Source organism: Nelumbo nucifera, chromosome 5 (assembly GCF_055504915.1).
Source record: "Nelumbo nucifera cultivar China Antique chromosome 5, China Antique-T2T, whole genome shotgun sequence".
Classification (NCBI taxonomy): domain Eukaryota; kingdom Viridiplantae; phylum Streptophyta; class Magnoliopsida; order Proteales; family Nelumbonaceae; genus Nelumbo; species Nelumbo nucifera.
Window position 1 is genome coordinate 27,983,829 of NC_142653.1, and position 21,704 is coordinate 28,005,532.

Genomic DNA, 21,704 nt, shown 5'->3' on the forward strand with positions numbered 1-21,704 from the left:
TAACATTTTACAGTACATTTCCGTCATGTATTAGAAACATTTCCCGATAATAACATCATTAATTTTGATATTATTATTAAGAAACATTCTCAGTACACATCAGAAATGTGTTGTGGGGAGCCGATTTAAACTCTAGTAGTAAACCCCAATGTTGGATATATTTATTAGCCATAGGTAAGATATGGCAATAGTTGATTCAATGCTCTGATTAACTATTGGTGATCCATCTTCCCCAATATGTATTGATATGCAAATTATGTGAATCAAGACCCAAACTCTTGGTTTTAATGCAAATTGAAGGGTAGCTCAGTTGGTATGGTAGATGACTTGTCCCAATATGTATTGAAAGAAAACAGTAATGCAAGTACCAAAGTGATTAATGATGTGATGTTGTACTGTTCAAGCGTCCATTATATTTAAAAAAGAAAAAAAAACTCTTGATTTTATTTACTTGTTAGGGTTCATGATTTGAGGGCTTTTGTCTGATCAGCCCATATATATGTATGTTGCTATATATATATATATATATATATATATATATACATGAAACATTAAGAGAATAATTGAGAAATAGATCAAATTAATACAAAGCCAAATATATGAAACAAAAGTAGGATTCTATCCAAATATAATATTAGCTTCTCAATATCATTATGTATAAATATATGTTGCATTAATTGTGAGATGAACTATAGCAAAGTTGACAAGTTTAAGCTATGGACAACAATGAATAATAACAATATATACATGAATGGTTGTGTAACCATCCACGTTATTCATGTGATATATAGCATATAAAATAATCGTTGTATTTGTCAGAAAAACACGCATGGGATTATTGATTTGTTGAGTTTTCCTTCTTTACCACTTTCTCTGCTATTTGGTTAATATGTTAACTGCTTTTCTTTCTTGCCAAGTGCCAACCAAACTTAAGCATGGATATTAATTTCTGTTTTAATCCAAAGGGGGAAAAAGAAACACCTGTGGTGTGTGGATCGATGCTTCCTTCCAGTTGGACCACATCAATGATCCCACATGAATGGAGCTTTTTCTTTTAAGTCGTTAAACACGAGATATGGCTTCATTAATTTCACTTTTAGGGTTGTCTGTTAAAAAAAAAAAAGACTTGCTTAATAGTTGACAGATTACGACTTTACGAGGGGATACAAATACAAACCAGGATTTTGCTTTTGTGGGAACGCTACCTCCACCAATAGAAATCTGAGATTTTGGTTGAGACGAGAGAGAGAGAGACTTCAGTTCAGCCTTCATTGGAACAGTGACGAAGACGGTCAGACTGGAATGAGAAATGATACTAATTCACACGTGCGAAAGATGTAAAAAATATGAAGGTCGACTCGACGGTGGATAACAGTGCCACATTGGACGTTGGAGTAGCACCACTACAAAAGGAGGTCTTTGGTTTGGTTCGTGATTTAGAAGAAATTAGGGACGCTCCGGTCTTCATCCAAGCCTCCAAAGGTGAGGTGAGTGAGCTTAATTTCTTCTCTGTTTATCCCCTGCGACGTATACGTCTTTAGTTGTTCGGCTTCTTCTTTTTCTTTTATGGCTTCTCTCTTGGACATTCTGAATCTGTTTTTTTTTTTTTCTTTCCACGTCCAATTCTTGATCTGTCTACTTTCTTAGTTCTATCTTTTTTCTTTATATTTTAAATTAACCTTTTGTCCAATAGCATCATTACCCTCTTCCTTCTCTTCTTCTTGGTTTTATAAAGGGAATACTTGGATTTGTCACACTCAAATAATGTTTAAATCTGGAGACATTTTCTGCTTCTTCATAAAATTCCATCCAATCCATCAACCGGAATTACTCAACTTTTAATATTGTCTCGGCACAGGATCCTTGACCAGTCCTTTTAATCAACAAAGAAGCTACATTAATGGAGATCCCATCGGTCCGGTGGCTATCCGAACTGGTAAGGCTATCTTGTTAGCATCGCATTTAGTATTATTGTTCAGTTGTGTGCTTTTCGTTTTCTTAATTAATTAACAAAATTTCTTCTCTGGTGCCTGGCGGAATCTACAGGGAATGGAGGACCCTGCCTTCATTCATGAATGTCAGATGGACTCTTTTGATGGATTCAGCACACAACAAATAGCAGCTACGCTTGGGCAAGATTTCCAGCACTCTTTCTCTTCTGAGAGTTTTTCCTCTTACCCGACTTTCAAAACACGAAGCAACACCGCCACACCGACCACCGCCTTCAGCGGTTCTTCCATGGATGCATCTCACACCGGCGTCGAAAGACCTGCAAAGCAGATCAAGACAAACAGTTGGAATTCTTGCACCACCGAAAACATATCATCCACGCCCGAAGCTTCGTCTTCTCCCAACATTCTTTCTTTCGGCAACCCCAACTTGCCCATCAATCAAGCTCAGCAGTTGTATGGTAATCTAATGGGTAATATGGACGAGGCGGTCTCATCTGCAAACATGATCTTCCCATCCTACGTGACCCAAAATTATGTGTTTAAACCCGGTCATGGGACTAAGAGGATGAATTCGGCAACGACGAAACCTCCCTCACACACTCAAGATCACATAATAGCAGAAAGGAAGAGGAGAGAAAAGCTCAGTCAGCGCTTCATAGCTCTCTCGGCCATTGTTCCAGGCTTAAAGAAGGTACTCGCATAATCGCATTCGTTCATTCATTGCCGTCTGGAATTCCTCTTCTTAAGTCTAAAAAATTGGCTATTTCTGCTTTAAGATGATATAATTCGTGGTTGTTACAGATGGACAAGGCTTCTGTTCTTGGAGACGCTATCAAGTATTTGAAGCAACTGCAAGAGCGAGTGAAGATATTAGAGGAACAGACGGTCAAGAAAAGAGTGGAATCTGTGGTGTTAGTCAAGAGATCTCAGATCTCGGCCGATGATGACAATTCTTCCTCCGATGAGAATAACTTGGGTGGGGGTCGCTCCGATGATGAGGCGGCACTCCCGGAAATAGAAGCGAGAGTGTCGGACAAGGACGTGCTCATAAGAGTTCACAGTGAGAAACAGAAAGGAGTTGTTGCGAAGGCACTGGCCGAGATAGAGAAACTCCACCTGACTGTTGTCAACAGCAGTGTCATCCCCTTTGGGAAATCAGCTCTCAATATCACCATAGTTGCTGTGGTAAGTCCATCCATCACCGTCGCCGAATCAATTAATTTATTAGTGTTGCTTTTAATCTTTTATCTTGAAAATTCTGCTTTTCGAAGCCGTAATTTGAATTCTCATTCTTTGTTCAATCTTTAAAAGAAGATAACCGTTTCTGATTGTTGTAGATGGAACCCGAGTTCTCCATGAAAGTGAAGGATCTTGTGAGGCATCTCAATTCAGCTTTTAGACAATTTATGTAAGAAGAATAATACGAATAAGAAAGAAGAAAGAAGAAGAAATATGTTATGGAGCCTCAGTTCCAATTGGTTTTAATCAAAGTGTATAGAAGAAGAATATCTTTTTTTGGCTTCTTTGTGGATAGAAGCTTGGAAAGATGAGGAATTAAATGATGGTGGGTGGCTTACTGTCAGTCAGCTTAAGGTCCTCCATTTTTTCTTCAGAAAGAAGTAATCCAGTAAAAGAAATCTGAAGAAATAAAACAAGGCCTAAAATTCTGCTGATGAGTCCCCTTGTTGGCCCTGAGGTTCGTTTTGCAGGAGGGTTTTTTTTGTTCGTCCATTTGCTCTGGTCTCCCTTTTTTTTTTTTTTTGCGCAGTCGACTTGTTGACCGCGTTTATGTTGGGCAGTGAGCACCCCCACCTCACCTGTTATTGTGGTAAACAAAACCTCGGGGCTTATACTGGACAATTCACAGTTCCATTTTTTTAGTCTTTGTTTGACTTTTCAATACACCATCACTGGATCCCCTGGTGGGCCGGGTCTCCACCCGTGTGAAAATGGTCTATCCATAATTTTTTTTTTTTTTTTCCTTGGTTTGGTTAGCACTAGCAGGTAGGAGTGCAGACCTTGATTAAGAAGTTTGGTTTGATTGGGAATTTGGGAGGCTGCTGACTGAAATTTTTTACCCTTCAGGTCATTCAATTGTAATGTTCCTTTTTCTTCTTCTTCTTCTTTTTCTTTCAACATGTATTGACATTATTGTTTGTTTGATTACCAAAAAAAAAAAAAGAAAAAAAACATTGTTGTTTGTTGTGAGTTGTGACGTAAAACTGGTTTTATGTAGTAGACAAATGATATGAAATAATGTAAATGGATCTTTTATTTTTTTTATTTAATAATTTGTTGGACAATTGATAGTTAAAGCTGATGTTGTCCTTATTTTTTATTTGAATGATACTTCTCCTTTCATGGGGTAGGGATCTGCTATCTATCAATCAACCCTGTCCCAACAGACCACCAATGTATTACCAATCTAGGTCCACCCACAAGTTCTTTCCACATTATATCCATACAACACCACCTATTCCCCATAAATGATAAGAGAGATATTTTTAATATACAACTGTCATGTGTTATGAGTAGAGATGTGAGAATAGCATGATATAGTAAATTTAAGCCTGTATTCCTCGATTATATTATTGATACCATGTATTAGTAGCTGATCCAATATAATATATGTATACGTGGACAAATGATATCCTGAAAATCCAAAAGAACTACTACTCTCTTAGAGTCAATAACTTAGGGGGAGGACGGTGCGTCCTTTTCTATTCAATTTTTAAATGTATGTAGTCAATTAATACATTGTATAGATCCATTCTCCATTCAACCATGAACCGTGTAGAGGAGAATATAACCAGTCACAAACAAAATGGGGGGGATTCACTTCCTTACTATAATTATTGGCCACCGAGGAGCATCGTTCATCTTCCTATAAACAAGGAAAATTAGATGCTGCTGGAGTGCTGGGCTGGGCCCCGAGACTCCGAGAGCGGTTGATTTGAGGTGGCGGTGAGCTAGGGCCTTGGGAGCTGTGCCCACTCAAGTACACGTTCGCCATATAGGTGGACACGTGTGAACTTTTTCCAACCCAGGTTCGGATAAAAAAGCTTGAACAGTGTATAGCAGTGTAGGTGGTCCTGGCATACGAAGAGATAATGAAAATAGGAAAGGGCAAGGGCAACATCGGTGGGGTGGTTGTTGTCTAATTCTAGGTCAACAAACGTAGGGCCTACTTGTTACTGTCACCACCTCTATCTCCGGATACTGTGGAGTTTGGACATGGTAAGCTTCAGCCACGTAGACATAGTACATTACATTATGAATTAATATACTTGTTTACTTTATTTGAGAAATTAAATTATTGGTGAAAGTAAGTCCAAAGACAATAGCAGCAGTTTGTGCTGCCACCTTTTCTGGCTTTTGAAACGGAAAAATACATATACGGGTTTAAATACGATGGATCTTGAAACGATGAAGCCGAGGTGGTGGCCCAATCAGAATCAGGGTCCGCTTCTGGTTGCCTATATCAAAATGTCCAAATGAAACTGGAAAACTATACTAAGACTGGCTGAGCCTGACAAAATGCATGGATATAATAGAAGCAGCAAGGGTGGTCCAGAAGTTTCCGGTCAAAGGCAGGCCGGATTGAATTTATCATCTGGTGCTATATCTCAACACATCACAAAATGAAATTTTCCTGTGAATGATAGCAATGCATAATGGCTTTTGTTTTGGCCTTACAGGGGGATTTTGATTGATTGATGATATTAAAATGATTAGGGTGTTTTGGGAGCTAATTTCGACCCTACACATAGCTTCCTAATAAGTGGGTGTTGACCCTTGATATCGAGTATATCACAATCTCAGATAAGAAATTGAATTATCAAAACACCTGGCCACTCTCATTTGATCAGGCCCTATTTTATTTTGTATATGTTGCATCTCAGCTGACAGTTAGATGAAAGGTCAGCTGCCAACTCCAGGAAACACATTTATGTTGGTGGAAGGATCGTCACAACTCTCAATAGTTGGAAGCCTACTAAATAATTTTCAATAATTAAGCTTATATATGTATTATGTGATTACTTTAAGAGGAATTATTAATTACTAATTAAGCTCAGAGACAGGCTTAATTAATCCCCTAGTCCCCACTTAAAAGATTATAATCTTGCAGGGCCTTCTCTTTCCCATTCCAACTACTATTAAAAACTCTGGTTTAGAATGATTAGTGACTTTAAAATTCTTTGATTTCTATATTTTAAATCAACCACCAAACGTAACATTTGTTCTTGCATCACTTTCCCATACAAACGATAAGGTTTAGCCCCTGTTTGGTATTACTTATTTTAAACACTTATTCAAATGAATACTTAAAAGAATTCTTTCTTTAACGCAGATGGTGGAATATCTTTTTTCTCTTGTTTGCATTCAGACTTGATGCCCAATCTTGTAGGTAGGATTTGTACAGCGAAAAATTCTAAGATGGCTTCAATTGATTAATCCTCTTCACGTGATTTCTTAGCTTGCCAAGCTTTAATCGTTGGTCCTGATTTACCAAGTTTCATTACACCAAATCTTTTTTTCAGTACAGGAATAAAAATGTTTCAGGAGGTAATACTTACATGACAAGAATATTTTGCAATTACATGGACAGCCCTATTACCTGTACCAGGGATAAAGGACATTAAAACAGATTAAATTCCTGTCGAGACGTTCTTGGCAACTTGTGAATTATATATGTGTGTGTATATATGGAGAGATTGATGTGATCTTGATGATGATCCTCACCCAGTCAACTCAGCTGGAACCAAGCATTATTTGTGCAAATAAAGCTTTATTTTATTTGTTAGTTCCAAATTATAAGGAATGGTCATCTCGGTTTTCTATCTAGAAGATGAGGTATATCTATAATTCCATTAGAATAATTATAATATATGATAAGGTGGTGTTTGGTAATATTCCAACTTCCGGTTACATTTCTGATGTTCGGGAACAGAAGAACCAACTATCTTTGGTTTCCCAGAATTCAAAATTACCATACATGTATATCGTAGAATCTGAAATTACAGCTTCTCAAAGCAATATTTTAAAGAATTTTGCCTTTTAATGAGGCTTCTCCTTTTTCAATCCCTTCTCCCTTTCCTTCTTCCTCCTTAACTCTCTCTCTCTCTCTTTCTCTCTCTCTCTCTTTCTCTCTCTCTCCCCCAATCACCTAAACCATCTCCCCTCCTAAAATTTCTTTTACCTCCCTCACCTAAAACACCTCCTACTCTACCTCACATGTCTAACAAACCATTTAATTCTAATGTCTCTTTCCCTCCCCCTATCTCTCTATCTATTCCTACCCCCATCTCTCTCCACCTTCCATATACATATATTTAAGTTTTCATCAATGTATTAAAATATTAATGTTTAAGTTAAAAACATCTAAAACAAGAAAAAAAATAAATGATGCAATAATACAAATAATAAAAGTAAAGTAATAAAATTAAATAATTAAGTAAAATTAAAATTACCTATCTCCATGGGATGTTTTGGGATGCACATATTACTATTTATTTTGACATTCAAATGGTATTGTGTTCATCAAGTAGAGACTACAACAAGAACATGGGTCAAGAAGATGACTCAAAGGCTGAGTTTGGAAAGAGTACAAATATAAATATGTATAGTGCAAATACATATAAAATACAAGGTTTTGCACTCTACATATTTGTATTTGTACTCCTTACAAACTGAGCCTAATGGATTGGATCATTACATAACCAAAAAAGTGATTGCCCCAATTTATTTAGTTATTGATTAGAACAAATCTTGATTAATCTGGTTTGTTCTACTAAATTTTCTATATAAATTTTTAGAAAATATATCTTGAAAATAAATATTATAAACACTAGTAATTAACATTTTTTGTTAAAATATTAACTTAACTATTAATTAATCTTTTTATAAAACATTTTTGCTATATTTTTAGAAAATTTCTCTTAAAATCCACTATTTTTTATAAATTATCTTAAAATATCACTACTATTTTTTTAAAAATATTTTCTGTTAACATGAATTGTCTCTTTTGTCTCATAGCTCGATTGCTATGAACTTAATTTTGTGAAGCATTTAGTGTTAGATCGAATGGATTAGGTTGTTTTCCTAGCTTTATTAGTTTCCCAAGAGAAGAAGAAGTAGAAGATGAAACGAACCATGGGCCAAAAAATCTCAATGCATCAAGAAGATGAAGTTCATGGGTTGGGTTATTTGAATATTCAAAAATCATCCAATCAGATTGATGTACATATACATTTATTGTAAATGAATGAAAGTACATTATTGTTTCATGCAAGGTTCAAAATATCGATATGCCTAATACGCCGATAGGGGCGTATCGGGCATTTCGATACTTGTTTTTTTACTTATATATATATATATATATATATATATATATATATATTCAAAACTGGTTTAGGGGAGTTAGTCTAGGACCCCTCCATCCCCTGAACCGGTCAGACCCCCGATACACCCACTGTAGAGGTGTATCGGAAGGGTTTTGGAATGATACGTATCGGTATGGGTTGATACGTAATCATACTTTAAACCTTGGTTTCATGTAGACATTGGTATATTTTTGTGTAATTACCCCATTAAACTAGACATTTATAAAACTTGTGTTAGTTTAGAATGTTCTCAGCCGTTGGATAGACCTAAGGAGTTTATCCTGTCAAGGCTGACATTGATGTGCTGCCAAAAAAGTTGGGGTAGCTTGTTTCAATTGTTAGGGTTGGACTTGAATCATATGCAGTGTGTGTTTGAATTAAACACTGAATTGAGACCATTTTCTAGTTATGCCATGCACCTTGGAGATTGATGGGCAAAACTGAAAAATTACATATAACCCCAAGACTTGATTATGGTACTACACTAGGTGTTGGATTGGGCTTTCTTTGATATGCCAATCAGTGAGAATAATCAAGGGTCAAAACCTAGGTACACCTTGTAGCCAGGGGAGAGGTCATTCCCTATCGGGCAGTGTTTGATCATTATGGGCCAAGATGTTAAGTGTAAGAGACCATTAAGGGCTGATTATCTAATGGGCTTCATCTTACTTAAGTCCATTATCCTTGGGTATTCATAGGATAGTTGAATTCAATGATCATTTAAGTATAAATGTTGGGACCATATTGAGCTCATAGTGATGTGCTCAGGGGTTCATTTCGTTTATCAGTGGATTCAGCCAAACCTTTTCATAGAGGCTGGGCCAAACCCATGTGGACTTATGTGAGGTCATTGTAGGGTCCCATGCCATACAAATTAGGCCTAAGTTGTTCATGCAACACCCTTGGGTCGTGAGCTTTATAGCTGATGGGCATAAGGCCCTAATTAATATGATTAATTAAGTTGGCACATGACATAGTTGTCATATGACATGGGGGATAAGGTATATCTCTAATTAGAGTCCATATCTAATTTAGATCTAGATTATCTCCTAATTTGATTAGGAGATAGTTCCATAAGAGGTTATAAAAGAGAAGGGGGCGGAACAGCCCAAGACAACTTCATATTTTTTGTAGTTTTTTGTTCTCTTTGCACCTTTTATCTCCCAGTTCGGCATCAACTATCTGGAACTGATATAGATAAGTTTTTCCTCTGATTTTTGCAAGAAAAATTTAGGGGATATCAGGCTCATCATCCTCAATTCAATTCAAACAGTTGGATCTCAATTTTGTAGAAAACTGTGTTGCTAAAACTGATTTCAGGAATACACTGTGACATGTTCAATAGAAGTTGGTTTTAGGACTAATTTGGGTGTGAAATTCCACCTTGGGATCTACGTTTATGGTATCCGTATCAGGTATACATCTCTTTCATTTTTTGGTTTCAAATCTAGTCTAGCTCAGTGAAAGATCGATCCTAAAAAATTTAGTTTTACAAAACATAGGGAGTTCGATTCCTATAAGGATTAGGAAACTTTTAAAATTTTGCCCAACCATCTAGCATGATTTGGCCATCCATATGATGGATCATAACTCTTCCAATAATATCCAATTTGATTAGAATTATAATAAAAATGTATGATATAATATAAATAAATATATTATATTATTATATAATATAATAATATATTATAATATATACCTAGATTGGATCTAGGTATATCCGAATTTGATCTATTAACTAAATGGATTAACTTTTCCGTTACGATTTGTTAAGATGAAGGGAGGTATCCGAATCCGGTTCTTATCGGATTCGGATCGGATTTGATCCGACTTATTTACAGCCCTGGATGGATAGGTTTCAACTTTACCCAATTACAAATGTCTTAAGTTCCATGTCTAAATGTCATTTAAAAAGGTTTGTGCATTTCATTTAAGAATAATAAAACTAATGAAGTGCAATAAAAATAGTGAGAATTAATACAAATTTATCTAATAACATGTAATCCAAAAATAGTTTGGGTTTGACTTGGTACCACTTGGCCCAATTTGTATTGTTATAAGGCTCTTGCTACAAATTCTTTCAAGGGAAAATTCTCGATTTGTACCCTGTAAGTTGCGCCTTGTTCCACTTTGATCCCCAAACTTTAAAACACGATAATTCGGTACCTGAAATTTCAAAATGTGTCAATCCAGTACCTCGTTAACAAGCCATCAAGTGGCATTTGAAAAGACACAAATGCCCTTTGAGTGTCATCTAATTTTCTTTATCAACCATCCAAATATTGATAAAAAATGAACAATCCTAAATCCTTGCCTCTTCTATTCAAGAACTGAGATGTGACTCCAACTTTCTTGAATATAAGAGAAACGGATTTGGGACTATTCATTTTTTGTCAATGTTTGGATGATTAATAAAGAAAATTAGATGACACTCAAAGGGCATTTGTGTCTTTTCAAATGCCACTTAATGGTTGGTTAAAGATAGGTACTAGATTGGCACATTTTGAAAGTTCAAGTACTTAATTGTCGCGTTTTAAAGTTCGGGGACCAAAGTGGCACTAGGCCCAAAGTACATGGTACTAATCAAGATTTTTCCCTTATTTTAATAACACTAGTGCATCACATGTGCCCAATTAATACTAATTAATCTATCTGACTAAATTATTTTCCCTTATAAAAAAGGAGAAAAGGTACATGGCTATATGCCTAAATAATAATCCTCTATAAGACAAGTTAGATACATGAGAAAATGTTTGATATATAATAAATTTTGTTTTGCTTGAACCACAACATTTTAAAACCTAGCATAGAAGGTGAACCACCCTTCGTATTAGGGGTGAGCATGGGCCGGTTTGGTTTGGTTCCATGGTAGAACCTAGAACCTATAGTGGTCAGTTCAGGTTTTCGGAACTAGAACCTATCGTGTGAAAGTCGGTTCTAGCCTTGGTGGTTCTGGGATCAGTTCCGGTCTTGCCATGGAACCTGTACTTTCTTTACTCACTCCTTTCACAAAAGAAGCATGTTCATTAAAAATTTGATTTTTAATAAATATAATAGATAGTCTAAAACTTTTTATTTGTTAAATTGGATAACCCTATATGTAGATTATCATTATATGGTTAGAAACTTATAAATTAAATTTAAATTTTGTAAATATTACCTTTTACACTACTTATTTTACACATTCAAATATTAAAATGAAAATAAATGATCGAATCACTTAAGTAACTCAATGGTCAAGTGAGACCATGGCCTTTGTAACCATGCATCTTGGGTTCAAATCTTCACATCCCCAAAAGTATTCTGGGGTTTATTTCAAGGCAAGTTCAGTTCAAAGCAAGTTCCAGCATGGTCAATTCCACCAAGGCCAACCAAGGTCGGCTCAGGTAGGGTAAACACCTAGACCCTGGAACTGGCTTGGGTGGAGGTCGGTTCCAAGATTTGGAACTAGACCCTACCTTGTAATAGATTGGGTAGGGTCACCCATACTCCGTATAGGAGGCATGGGATCTAACCCATGGAATCAAAAGCTATCTATTGTTTGACCAAAGGGCTTCATGTGTACCCTGTTCTTCCTCAGTCCCCACCCTTCAATTCCCCTTTAGGTTGTATTTGGTTTGAAATAAAAAGGTAGGGAAACCTATATGTAGTGTTAGGGGTGCTCACAGTTAACCGAACCGTAGTCCTATTTTTGAAACCGAACCAATATTACTAGTTTTTGGAAAACTAATAATCGAAACTAAACTGAAGTCGGGGTTAACTTGTTGACCAATTTGGTTAACTGTTTGTTCGATTTGCTGATTTTTTGTTTTTTATATTTATAATATATATAAATATATAATAAAAAACTAGAAATATATAAAATAATATATTTTGAATAATAAATAGTATATAATATATCATAAAAATATATATTTATATATAATGCACATTTATTGATTTATAATATAAAGAAAATATAATATATATAATATACATAAAATATATAGAAACATATGTATACTGGTTGTCAGCACCCAACTTTTGCTCGGTCCACTCACCCTACCTCTTCATACCCTCCTTTGAGACCCTAAAACATGGAATCACAACCAGATCAAATTGAAACCTTACAAAGACCAAAATTCCTCTTTTGACACAATCCACGGGACAAATGAAAACCTTGAGATCAACATTGATGTTCATCATGCCAACTTCCTTTCTAATGGCCCTGATCCAATACATCCACCGTTCATCATGCCAACTTCCTTTCTATTGGCCCTAATACAACACATCTATCACCTCAAGATCACTAGGATACAATCTCATTGCAAGTGTACAATGACCAATCTCAAAAGTGTCAAGATTTCATTATAACGACCCTATACAACTAGAAGTAAAAAACCTAAATTAACCATTTCTTTCTCATATTAGAATCATCAACTTGACTCCTCACATTAATCCATGCCTACCCACCACGTTTTATCACAAAATTCCCCCGTTTGACTCGCCATCAGCCTAAATCCTATTTCAGCAAATTTCATTGATTGATTAGAGCTTATCACCCATCATCCCAGTTTCATTTAACCAATCAGACCTCACCACTATGTTCAAAAAACCTAGCACATCAAATTTCACGATCAAACTCCTCCATTTGAGAGTTAAAAAAGTGAGATTCCATTTTATCTCGTTTCGTTAACTAATAAACCATTGACCCAAACTAAGGTGGCATTTGATAACACTTTCCAGACCTCTAAAGTTTGAAAATGTTGCTTTTGAAACGCCACCTATGTTTGGTTTGAGTTTGAAAAAAGGATCTGAAATACATTTTTAGATCTAAATTTGTATGAGGCGGGCCAATGACTTAATGTGCTCAGATGTTTTTTAGACCTCATTAAAAGACAAAAATGCCTATTCTCATTATTCCCCTCTTTCTTTCTCTTCTTCTTCTTCTTCTTCTTCATTGATGGTGAAACAGTGGCATTTGATCTCCCTTTCCCTATCTCTTTCCCTTGTCTTCCCACAACTGCCATTGCAACTCTTAGCAGCGGTGTTCGATCTCCCTCTCCCTTTCCCTTTCCCTTTCCCTTGACCTCTCACTCTCACTCTCTCCATGTCTTCTCGCCACCACCGCTGCAACTCTCAGCAGTGGCATTCGATTTCCATCTCCCTCCCTCGAGCTTCTTCCCTCCCTCCCTCCCTCTCACTCTCCTACTCTCTTCCCCCCCCCCCCCTCTCTCTCCCCCTTGTCTTCTCGCTACCGTAGCTGCAACCCTCAGCAATGACGTTTAATTAACCTCTCCCTCTCGCTCTCCCTCTCTCTCTTTCTCCCCCCCCCTTGTCTTCCCACCACCACCATTTTATCTCTCAGTAGCGGTGTTCGAATTTTATTCTTAATCATTTATTATTATTTTAATTCTTAATAATTTATTTTTAATTTATAAATTTATACATATTTTCAATTTTATTTTTATTTTAAGAAATTATTTTTTTTTTATTTTTTATAATTTTTATAATTTTTATTTATATTAATTATTAAATATTTAATAGTTCTAATTAAATAATTTGATAATTATTAAATATTTCTTCATTGCATTATGGACTTTACTACTATTATTATTATTATTTTAATTTTAATAATTTAAAAATTTATATGTATTTTTAATTTTATTCTTATTTTAATAATTTTTTTATAATTTATCATAATTTATTCATGTTTTTCAATATAATTTTGAATTTAATAAATTATATTTTATGAAATAGTACAAATTGAACTCAAAATTACCAAATCATTTGTTCTAGGGGTAAAATAGTAAAATGAAAGAATTTCAGATGTTGAAGGTTTGATCCAACACATACAACCTTCTCTATTCAAAGCCTCTAGAAAGTCAAAAGCATCTATTTCTCTTTTAATAATCTAGACACTTTTAATATCTTTTTATTTTAAATTTTATATTTATTAAATGCCACCTAAATATGTCAGTTTACACCCCTGATCAAAGATTCATCACTTCCATTAGATTTAGAACATTCATAAATGCACACCCACCAAATTTCAGCCCAAAATTCCCTTGTTTAACCCTTCATTAAATAAAGATTTTATTTCAATAAATCTCATTGATCTGAACTTGTCGGTCATAAATCTCCATCATCCTGACCCCTTTGGCCAATCATACCTCACCACTATGTTTAGAGACCCAGAAAACCCTAGCACATCAAATTTCATGACTTAATTCACTTGTTCAATTGTTAAATTAGGAAGATGCCATTTTGACACTAGATCAAATCACCACCTCATTTGTCTCAACCTGAAACTTCAAAAGGTGATGGCTGATGTTAAACCCATTCTTGACCTCTTCAAACACCTGGATCAATGAAGTTGAGCCTAATAGATCCAAAAGCCTAAAGACCCAGTACCTAAAGTTAAGAATGGACAAAATCACATTTAAAAGTTCATCAGATTTACGTTTTTTGCCACTGTTAGTCTCAAATACGAGACTGCCATGGTAGGCACGCCCCAAGCTGCCATTGGATGCACAAAACCCATGAAAACCACTCCCAAATCGAAGAAAATGTTTTACCAAATAAGGGGCATATGTTTTTGTAAAGAATCTTTGTCTATCTACATGAAAAACTTTTATTGAATCCCAGACACTATAGTTGAAGGAATTTAGACATGTACCCCCTCCCTGTCTTTATAAATATTGATCTAATTTGAGCTCAAGGGGGGAGAGGGGATGAAGAAAAAAGAGAAAAAACAAAGGAGAGATCCAAGAAGTATTCCCAACTCCCATAGGTGCCCTGTTCGCGAGAAAACCCCCAAGCATTTCAACTCGAAGTTCCAAATTTGTTCTATTGTGTTTCAGACTTGAAATTTGCATGGAACCTCCAAGCATTCAATAGTTTCAAGCCTCTTTCAAGTTCATCCAACCACTTTTTTGTTTAGTTTAATTGCTAGAAAACTACTTTCAAGGTTGTACACGATAGGTAAGTCTCCCATTTTAACATCTGAACCTGAATTTGTAATCTCTATTCTCAATTTAGTTATGGGTTACTTAAAGTCTAGAAACCATGGGAAATTTGCATTCCCGGTTTCATCCAAATTGAGAAAAAGAGGTAAAGAGGCGAGGGTCTTAGGGAAATCAATACATAAGATCTGATAACATCACCTTAAATCAAATTTGGGCAAAGTTGGGAGTGTTTTTGCTTGATTTCTGAAGTTTTGAATAACACTTTTCATTGTTGTTTTTCATTAGAAATTAAGCCTAAACAATTCTCGTTTTGGGCTGTTACAACAACTTAGAGAGAGGGGTGTTAACACCTTTCCTCTCCTAATCCTTAGGATCCAAAATCTCTTAATTAGGTGCTTTTCTTGGTGAAGAATGGAGTCACTATCAAAGTAAGTAAATCGATTTTTAAATTTAAAAGTGAGAGTCCATTTCCTCTAAAAAATGGGTGGCGACTCCATTTCTTTGAGTCGGCCATGAGCTTTCCGGAGTTTAGACTGGTCAGTTTAATTAACTGCTGGTTTTCTATATTGGTTAACCAAAACCGAACTAGTGCCTTCAATTTTTTTTTTTAAATATTAAACTGAAATCAAACCTACTAGTTTAGTTAACCCGATTTTTTGTTCAATTTATTTTTTCAGTTTTTCTTGCTCACCCCTTAGTAAATGAATGGAAAGCTCAATTTATAATGTAAATTTAAAATATTACAAAAACTGATAACTCATTGAATGGGTTAGGTCAATGATCCATGGAGAGAAACTAAATTACAGGAGTCCTTTAATTAAGTCAATTAATAATTATTAATTAATTTTACATTAAACTTTTTAAATTAATTAACTTTAATAGAGTGTGTTAATTATGTCAAAATAATTAAAAATTTATATTACAATTATCTAATCAATCAATTAATTAATTTCACTTAATTACTAATTCAATATTATGCATGCATGTACAATACAAAGCAAGGGCCCCTTAGTAGTATACTGAGTTATAGATTGACCTGAACAAGAGTTTTGATTGGATCACCAGTTTGACCGTCTAAGATCAAAAATTAATGATTTAAAAACACTCTTAAACCATTATTCACCAAAAAAGGCCTGATCAGGTTGTATTTGCGTAGTTTCTGATGTGCGGTTGTAGGGTGTTGTGCATAGTGTTTTATGCAACGTTTTCGAATCACCGTTGATCTGGACGGTCGGATCATTCGGTCTGAAAACCGTTCAGGCAACTGGTTCCGTTTATCTTAAACCTGAAATCTAGAAAAAAATCATTGAAAAAGTCAATAAATCATTGACTCGGGCGGTCAAATAGAACGGACCATCTATTTGAACCGGATGGTTGGACTGTCAACTTAGAAACCGATGGCCAGAATGATTCCATTTTCAGATTATTTTTTAAAACGTTGGTTTTATGGATAATATGAAATGTATAATAAAAAATGCAAAAAAGGTAGAGATATCTAGATGCAGTATGCACACAGCAGGGAAAACTAGAATGTAGAAAAGCTGCAGTCCACAATTATTGGGTCCGAATGTTGACAGAAATTCTTTGGACCAGCATCCTATGTTCTAGACAAGCCTATTTATCAACCCAAGTGTAAATGCACGCAATAGATAATTTTATGGTTATGGCTACCCCCAGGTCCAACATTCACCGATTTCTTGGACTTATTTTGGACTAAGAAGGTCTAAATTGGAGTCGGTGGGGATCGGTTTTCTGGTCAGATGACGGATTTATAAACTTATTCCTGATCTTACGATGTAATAAAATTCAAACAAAAGATCTAAAGGTAGGTTTAATATCGGTTGGAACTTGGAAAAATAATGCTTGATTACGATGTTGTGTTTTGTTTCCCAATCAATGCCAATAGTGGGGACTGGGGAGTGGGAGTGGCTATCGGGCATCGCCTATTGGGTTTGGTCGGTTCCGGCCTTCCGGGGTCACATCATCAAGTCCGGATTTGTTGGATTTAGAGACCTCTCTTTAACTTCAGCTGATGTCAGTAAAGCCGAAGTGTGGTATTTTGTGTCTAAGGTTAAACTTTAAACCTTAACCCATCGATCTATATGGTATGATTCCGTGCGTATTGTGTCCTATATACGTACAATTTTTTTTTTTTTTTTACCATCCATGAATCTTGGTGAGTTCTCACCTATATAAGATGGCACCTTTATACTCTATTCTATTAACCATAAAAAATACTCTATTCTACTAGTTATTAAAATTAAAAACAACGATTAAAATCTTAAAGAGAAAGAAATTCTGAATTCAACAATCACCAAGAAGTCACATTCAGATTTTTAGTAGGTGTTTGGCATTGGTGTTAAGAACATTTATTTTCTCATAAAAATGGTGTTGGACATGTAGAATTGTAAGTACCATTTTTTCAGTAAATAGTGTTTATTTTTTGTTTGGAAACGATGCTATTACTTAGGAGTCTTCTAAGAAAACAGTACTGCAGGTTTTATTTGGTACCAGTGTTGGTAGTAATATTTTCAATATTGATCTATATTATCCAACATCCAAAATGATGCCACGTCATTGCACTGTTAGCAGCAATGCATCGTTTTCTCAGAAAATATCAAATTTGGCATTGCTCTAGACCACACTTTCTCGATTTCCAAGACTGGTCTGGAGCAACATTTTTTTTTCTAGAAAAAACGGTACCAAACAAGAGGGTATTGTTTGAAATACTGCCTTCTCTGATGTGACACAGTTTTCTTAGAAAATGGCATCCATGCCAAACACCCATTTATATGATTGGATTAACTAAACTTAATAGTTGTGGAGTATGATGTGAAATCAATAATCATGCACTCTTTCACTTAGACTATGTTTGGTTTGAAGGAAAATGCAGAGAAATGAAGGAAAAGATAAGGAAACTTTTACAAACCTAGTATAGATTCCCCTGTCTTTCCCTTCCTTTCCCTATATTTTCCTTTAAAATTTAAACCAAACATAGCCTTAGCATTTATAACTGACATAGAGTATTATCATTGGTTCCAGTTTTCCACAACCCATTACACCCATTGAGTTTAGTTAATGGAAAGATTATCTTCCTTCCAATTTCCCTCTCAAATCTCATGTCTACATGTAAATTATCGGATGTGCCACCACCTAATAATTTTTAGGCACCCAATATTAGTTCCTTAGGAGAAAGCTGTCAGTCCAAGTTCGACAGCCTCTGCTGTCTATAGAGCTTTCAAATATGATGCATTTCAATTGGATTTACCCTTTTTTTTTCAGTTTGCATGATATTTGCATTGCATTCCTTGTTTTAAAGATTTGTAACTCAAGTGTTTATAAGGGGCATTTTAACTGTAAAAAAAGAGAAAAAGTTCTTAAAATAAGTAATATATCAAATGCAGCTTTAAAAAACTGTAGTATCCCCTAACTCTGTTTTGATATCAATATGATACAGACAATGCCATGCATACAATATGTATCATACTTTAAACCTTGATTTCATATAAACTAATGCTCAGTTTAGAAGGAGTACAAATACAAATTTGTAAAGTATAAAACCTTATACTTTATATATATTTATACTGTACCTTTCAAACTAAGCTAATGTATTAGATAATCCAAACTGAACCTAATGTATTAGATAAGGAAAATCTTGTGGACAAAAGAGAAGAGGCAGTCGGAACATACACAATCAAATCAAGTATCGTTATAATGGTTGATTTTAGATTTGATTATTAGGATTAGGACTAATAAAAGCATACACATATACAAGAAAATCCATGAACGAAAAACGTTCTGAACCTTTTGTACCTCTCTTAGCATTCAATCAAAGTCTAAAAAGAAACTATTTAGCATTTGGTTCTTAATCATATTTTAACATTTTTTTTGCGATTTATTTGTGATTATTGAATAACAAGTTTGTTGTTGTGATCCAAAGAAAGTAGTGAGCAAGGCTTTAAAAACTGATTCAAAAATAGAATCGTTCTGACCACTGGTTTCCAGGTCAGAGGTTCAACCATCCGGATTGAACAGTTCAAACAGTCTGACTATAACGGTGGCGGCAACAGCAAGTTGATGTGATTCAACGTTTTTGCGTTTATACCCATAGAAAATTCCTTAAAACTCACTATTATCAAACCAATTTTCTTCTTGCATAACTCATAAGGGGATCTCTTAGAAAGCATAAACCCTTCTGCAAACATGGGCAAACTGTACATTACATTAGAAACATCTTTAATAAATTTAGGATACATGTGCTGAAGATATTCCCAACAAACAGCTCGATTTTGTGTTAGATTTTTTGAGATCCCGGGCTCTCATAATTCTCCTCTTCCGCTGCATTTGCTTGTAACTTATGCAATGCATTGGTGGTCAATGGGCCTTGTTAGGCTTTAGTTATGACCACCTATTACAAACCAACAAACATAATAAAGGATTGGTGTTAGTTATGTGGGCCGAGATGACATGAATGCGATGAGGCCCGAGAAAACTAGTGGTCTTAAATTCTTAAGGTTGTGTTTGGAATTGGTGTAAATTAAGAATTGATGTAAAAGTTTATGTCAATTCGATTTTGTCAGCGTTTGGAAGAATGTATAGTCATTGATCAACGTAAACTTTCACTCCGGTTCAATTTTATGTACATTTGGATGGAATGGAGTTTTATGTTTGTGTACAAGTGTAAAACCTCATCAAACGTAAATTTTTACATCGATTTTCGATGTAAATATTACATCAAGACTTTACACCAATCACATCACGCTTTTCAAAAGTGCAACAGTCACTGAGTCACTATTTAGTGTAAAATGTCATCAATATACTTTTACACCGATGACGTTTTACACTGATTCCAAACATAGCCTAATATAAAATGATTTATGTAGTTTGTTCTGTTTTAATCGGTGTGAAACATTTTTCCTTGTTATAATGGCTGTGTTTGGAAACGATGCAAATAAGTGTGAATGTAAATATATAATGTAAAATGGTTCAAATAAATTGCAAAATTGGATTAGTTTTGCATTGACAAATTTACCTTCTTACTAAACAGACTTTTAATCACCCATTACAGTGTAAAATTGTTTGATTGCAGTATAAATAATGTAAATTAAGACATGAAACTAAATAAAATAAAATCCAAAATAAAATTAAACAAAAATTTGCATTTTTTTCATTTGCACTCCCATACATTTATATTAATACAAATAAAATTGCACAACAACCAAATGCAGCGTTAGGAGTGAAAATTGGGCGGCTTAGGGGTGGGATCAATCGCTCAATCCCAAGACTGAGCCCAACCCAAAATAGTTGCAGGCTTGCAGCCCCTTAGACAGGAAGACTTCTCCTTTAAACATGTGGTCCGGTTACTTAAACAAGAATGGTACGGGCCTTATTTTACCTCTTACATAAAATTATGTCATATTCTTTACATATTATTGATCAAATCGGATTTTTGGTTTAGAGAAAAAAAAAATTTAGCAGTCTTTCAAAAATTTAGTTCATGTTGACCCCATTATTTAAAATAAATAGTTTTATTTAATTATAAATCGAACCTAATTTAATGTCTTAAACCAAATAAAAAACTTGGTTTACCAAAAAACACCAAATAAAAAACTCAGGCTAGCTTTTGTTTATGTTTGATTGCAGTGTAAATCTTGACCAAATTCATAATTTGTAGCAAATTCAGTTTAGCTTTTGTTTGATTATAATTATGACTTTCCTGATAGAAATTTATATTTTTTCATCTATATTGCACTCACTATAAGTGAAAATTTTGTATCCTAAAAACTGACACAAAATTAAAAAAAAAAAACGCAAATTTTGCATCACCTTCTTCCTATCTGAAATCTTTCTCATATAAATGAGAATCACATCATCTTACATCTCTTCCTACCTCTATTCACTTTCATTTAAAGTAAACGTCACATCATTTCATTGCTCACAAATAAAGCAAAAGTAAAAATAAGTCAGAATCCTATATTCACCCCTTTTGCACTGCTATGCATTTAAATCAGTGCAAATTTAATTTATATTCCAATCAAACGCAACATTAAGCTACAGTGCTTTACCTCGGATAGTGAATCCCAAACAAGAGGGTCAATTCTGGTTGCCTAGAGATGTAAATCAGGCCGCGCCACCCACAGCTAGGAACGATGAGGCCCGAATTTGGACCGGTCGTACATGGCACGACACAATGGCATGCGGGTCGTGCTAACCCCGACATGATGGTCCGGGCTGTGCTGGGCCTGGGGTTTCAAGTCCACGTGCCGGCACAACATGACATGATTGTGCCACCTAAGTCCCATGTGTCGATACGGCCCATCACAGGCTGGCACGGTACAGCCCACGGGCTCGTAGAGGGCCGCGCTTGGCCCGCTCGATGAACTAGCCGTCCCCAATGGCTAGTTCTAGCTTTTTGGGTTTTT

At 35.2% G+C, this 21,704-nt stretch overlaps 1 protein-coding gene across 3 annotated transcripts; it reads left to right on the forward strand.

Moving 5' to 3' along the window:
- The first annotated feature begins 1,372 nt into the window (after positions 1-1,372).
- On the forward strand, positions 1,373-4,174 carry LOC104607577 (transcription factor bHLH18-like). 3 transcript variants are annotated; one of them, XM_010273246.3, is made up of 5 exons: positions 1,373-1,487; positions 1,859-1,936; positions 2,047-2,643; positions 2,754-3,137; positions 3,290-4,174. In XM_010273246.3, the coding sequence occupies exons 2-5, from the start codon at positions 1,901-1,903 to the stop codon at positions 3,362-3,364; spliced, it is 1,092 nt and encodes a 363-aa protein (XP_010271548.1). In that variant the 5' UTR covers positions 1,373-1,487; positions 1,859-1,900; the 3' UTR covers positions 3,365-4,174. The 3 variants fall into 3 exon arrangements, with proteins under 3 accessions (XP_010271548.1, XP_088743416.1, XP_088743417.1); XM_088887290.1 differs by having other exon boundaries at positions 2,754-3,409; XM_088887291.1 differs by having other exon boundaries at positions 1,421-1,482; positions 2,754-3,409.
- Positions 4,175-21,704: the final 17,530 nt, after the last annotated feature.

Coding starts and splice junctions, on each gene's coding strand:
- LOC104607577 (XM_088887290.1), top strand. CDS start 1,901: ATGGAGATCCCATCGGTCCGGTGGCTATCCGAACTG. Junction 1,937..2,046: donor TCCGGTGGCTATCCGAACTG/GTAAGGCTATCT, acceptor CGGAATCTACAG/GGAATGGAGGACCCTGCCTT. Junction 2,644..2,753: donor TTGTTCCAGGCTTAAAGAAG/GTACTCGCATAA, acceptor TGGTTGTTACAG/ATGGACAAGGCTTCTGTTCT.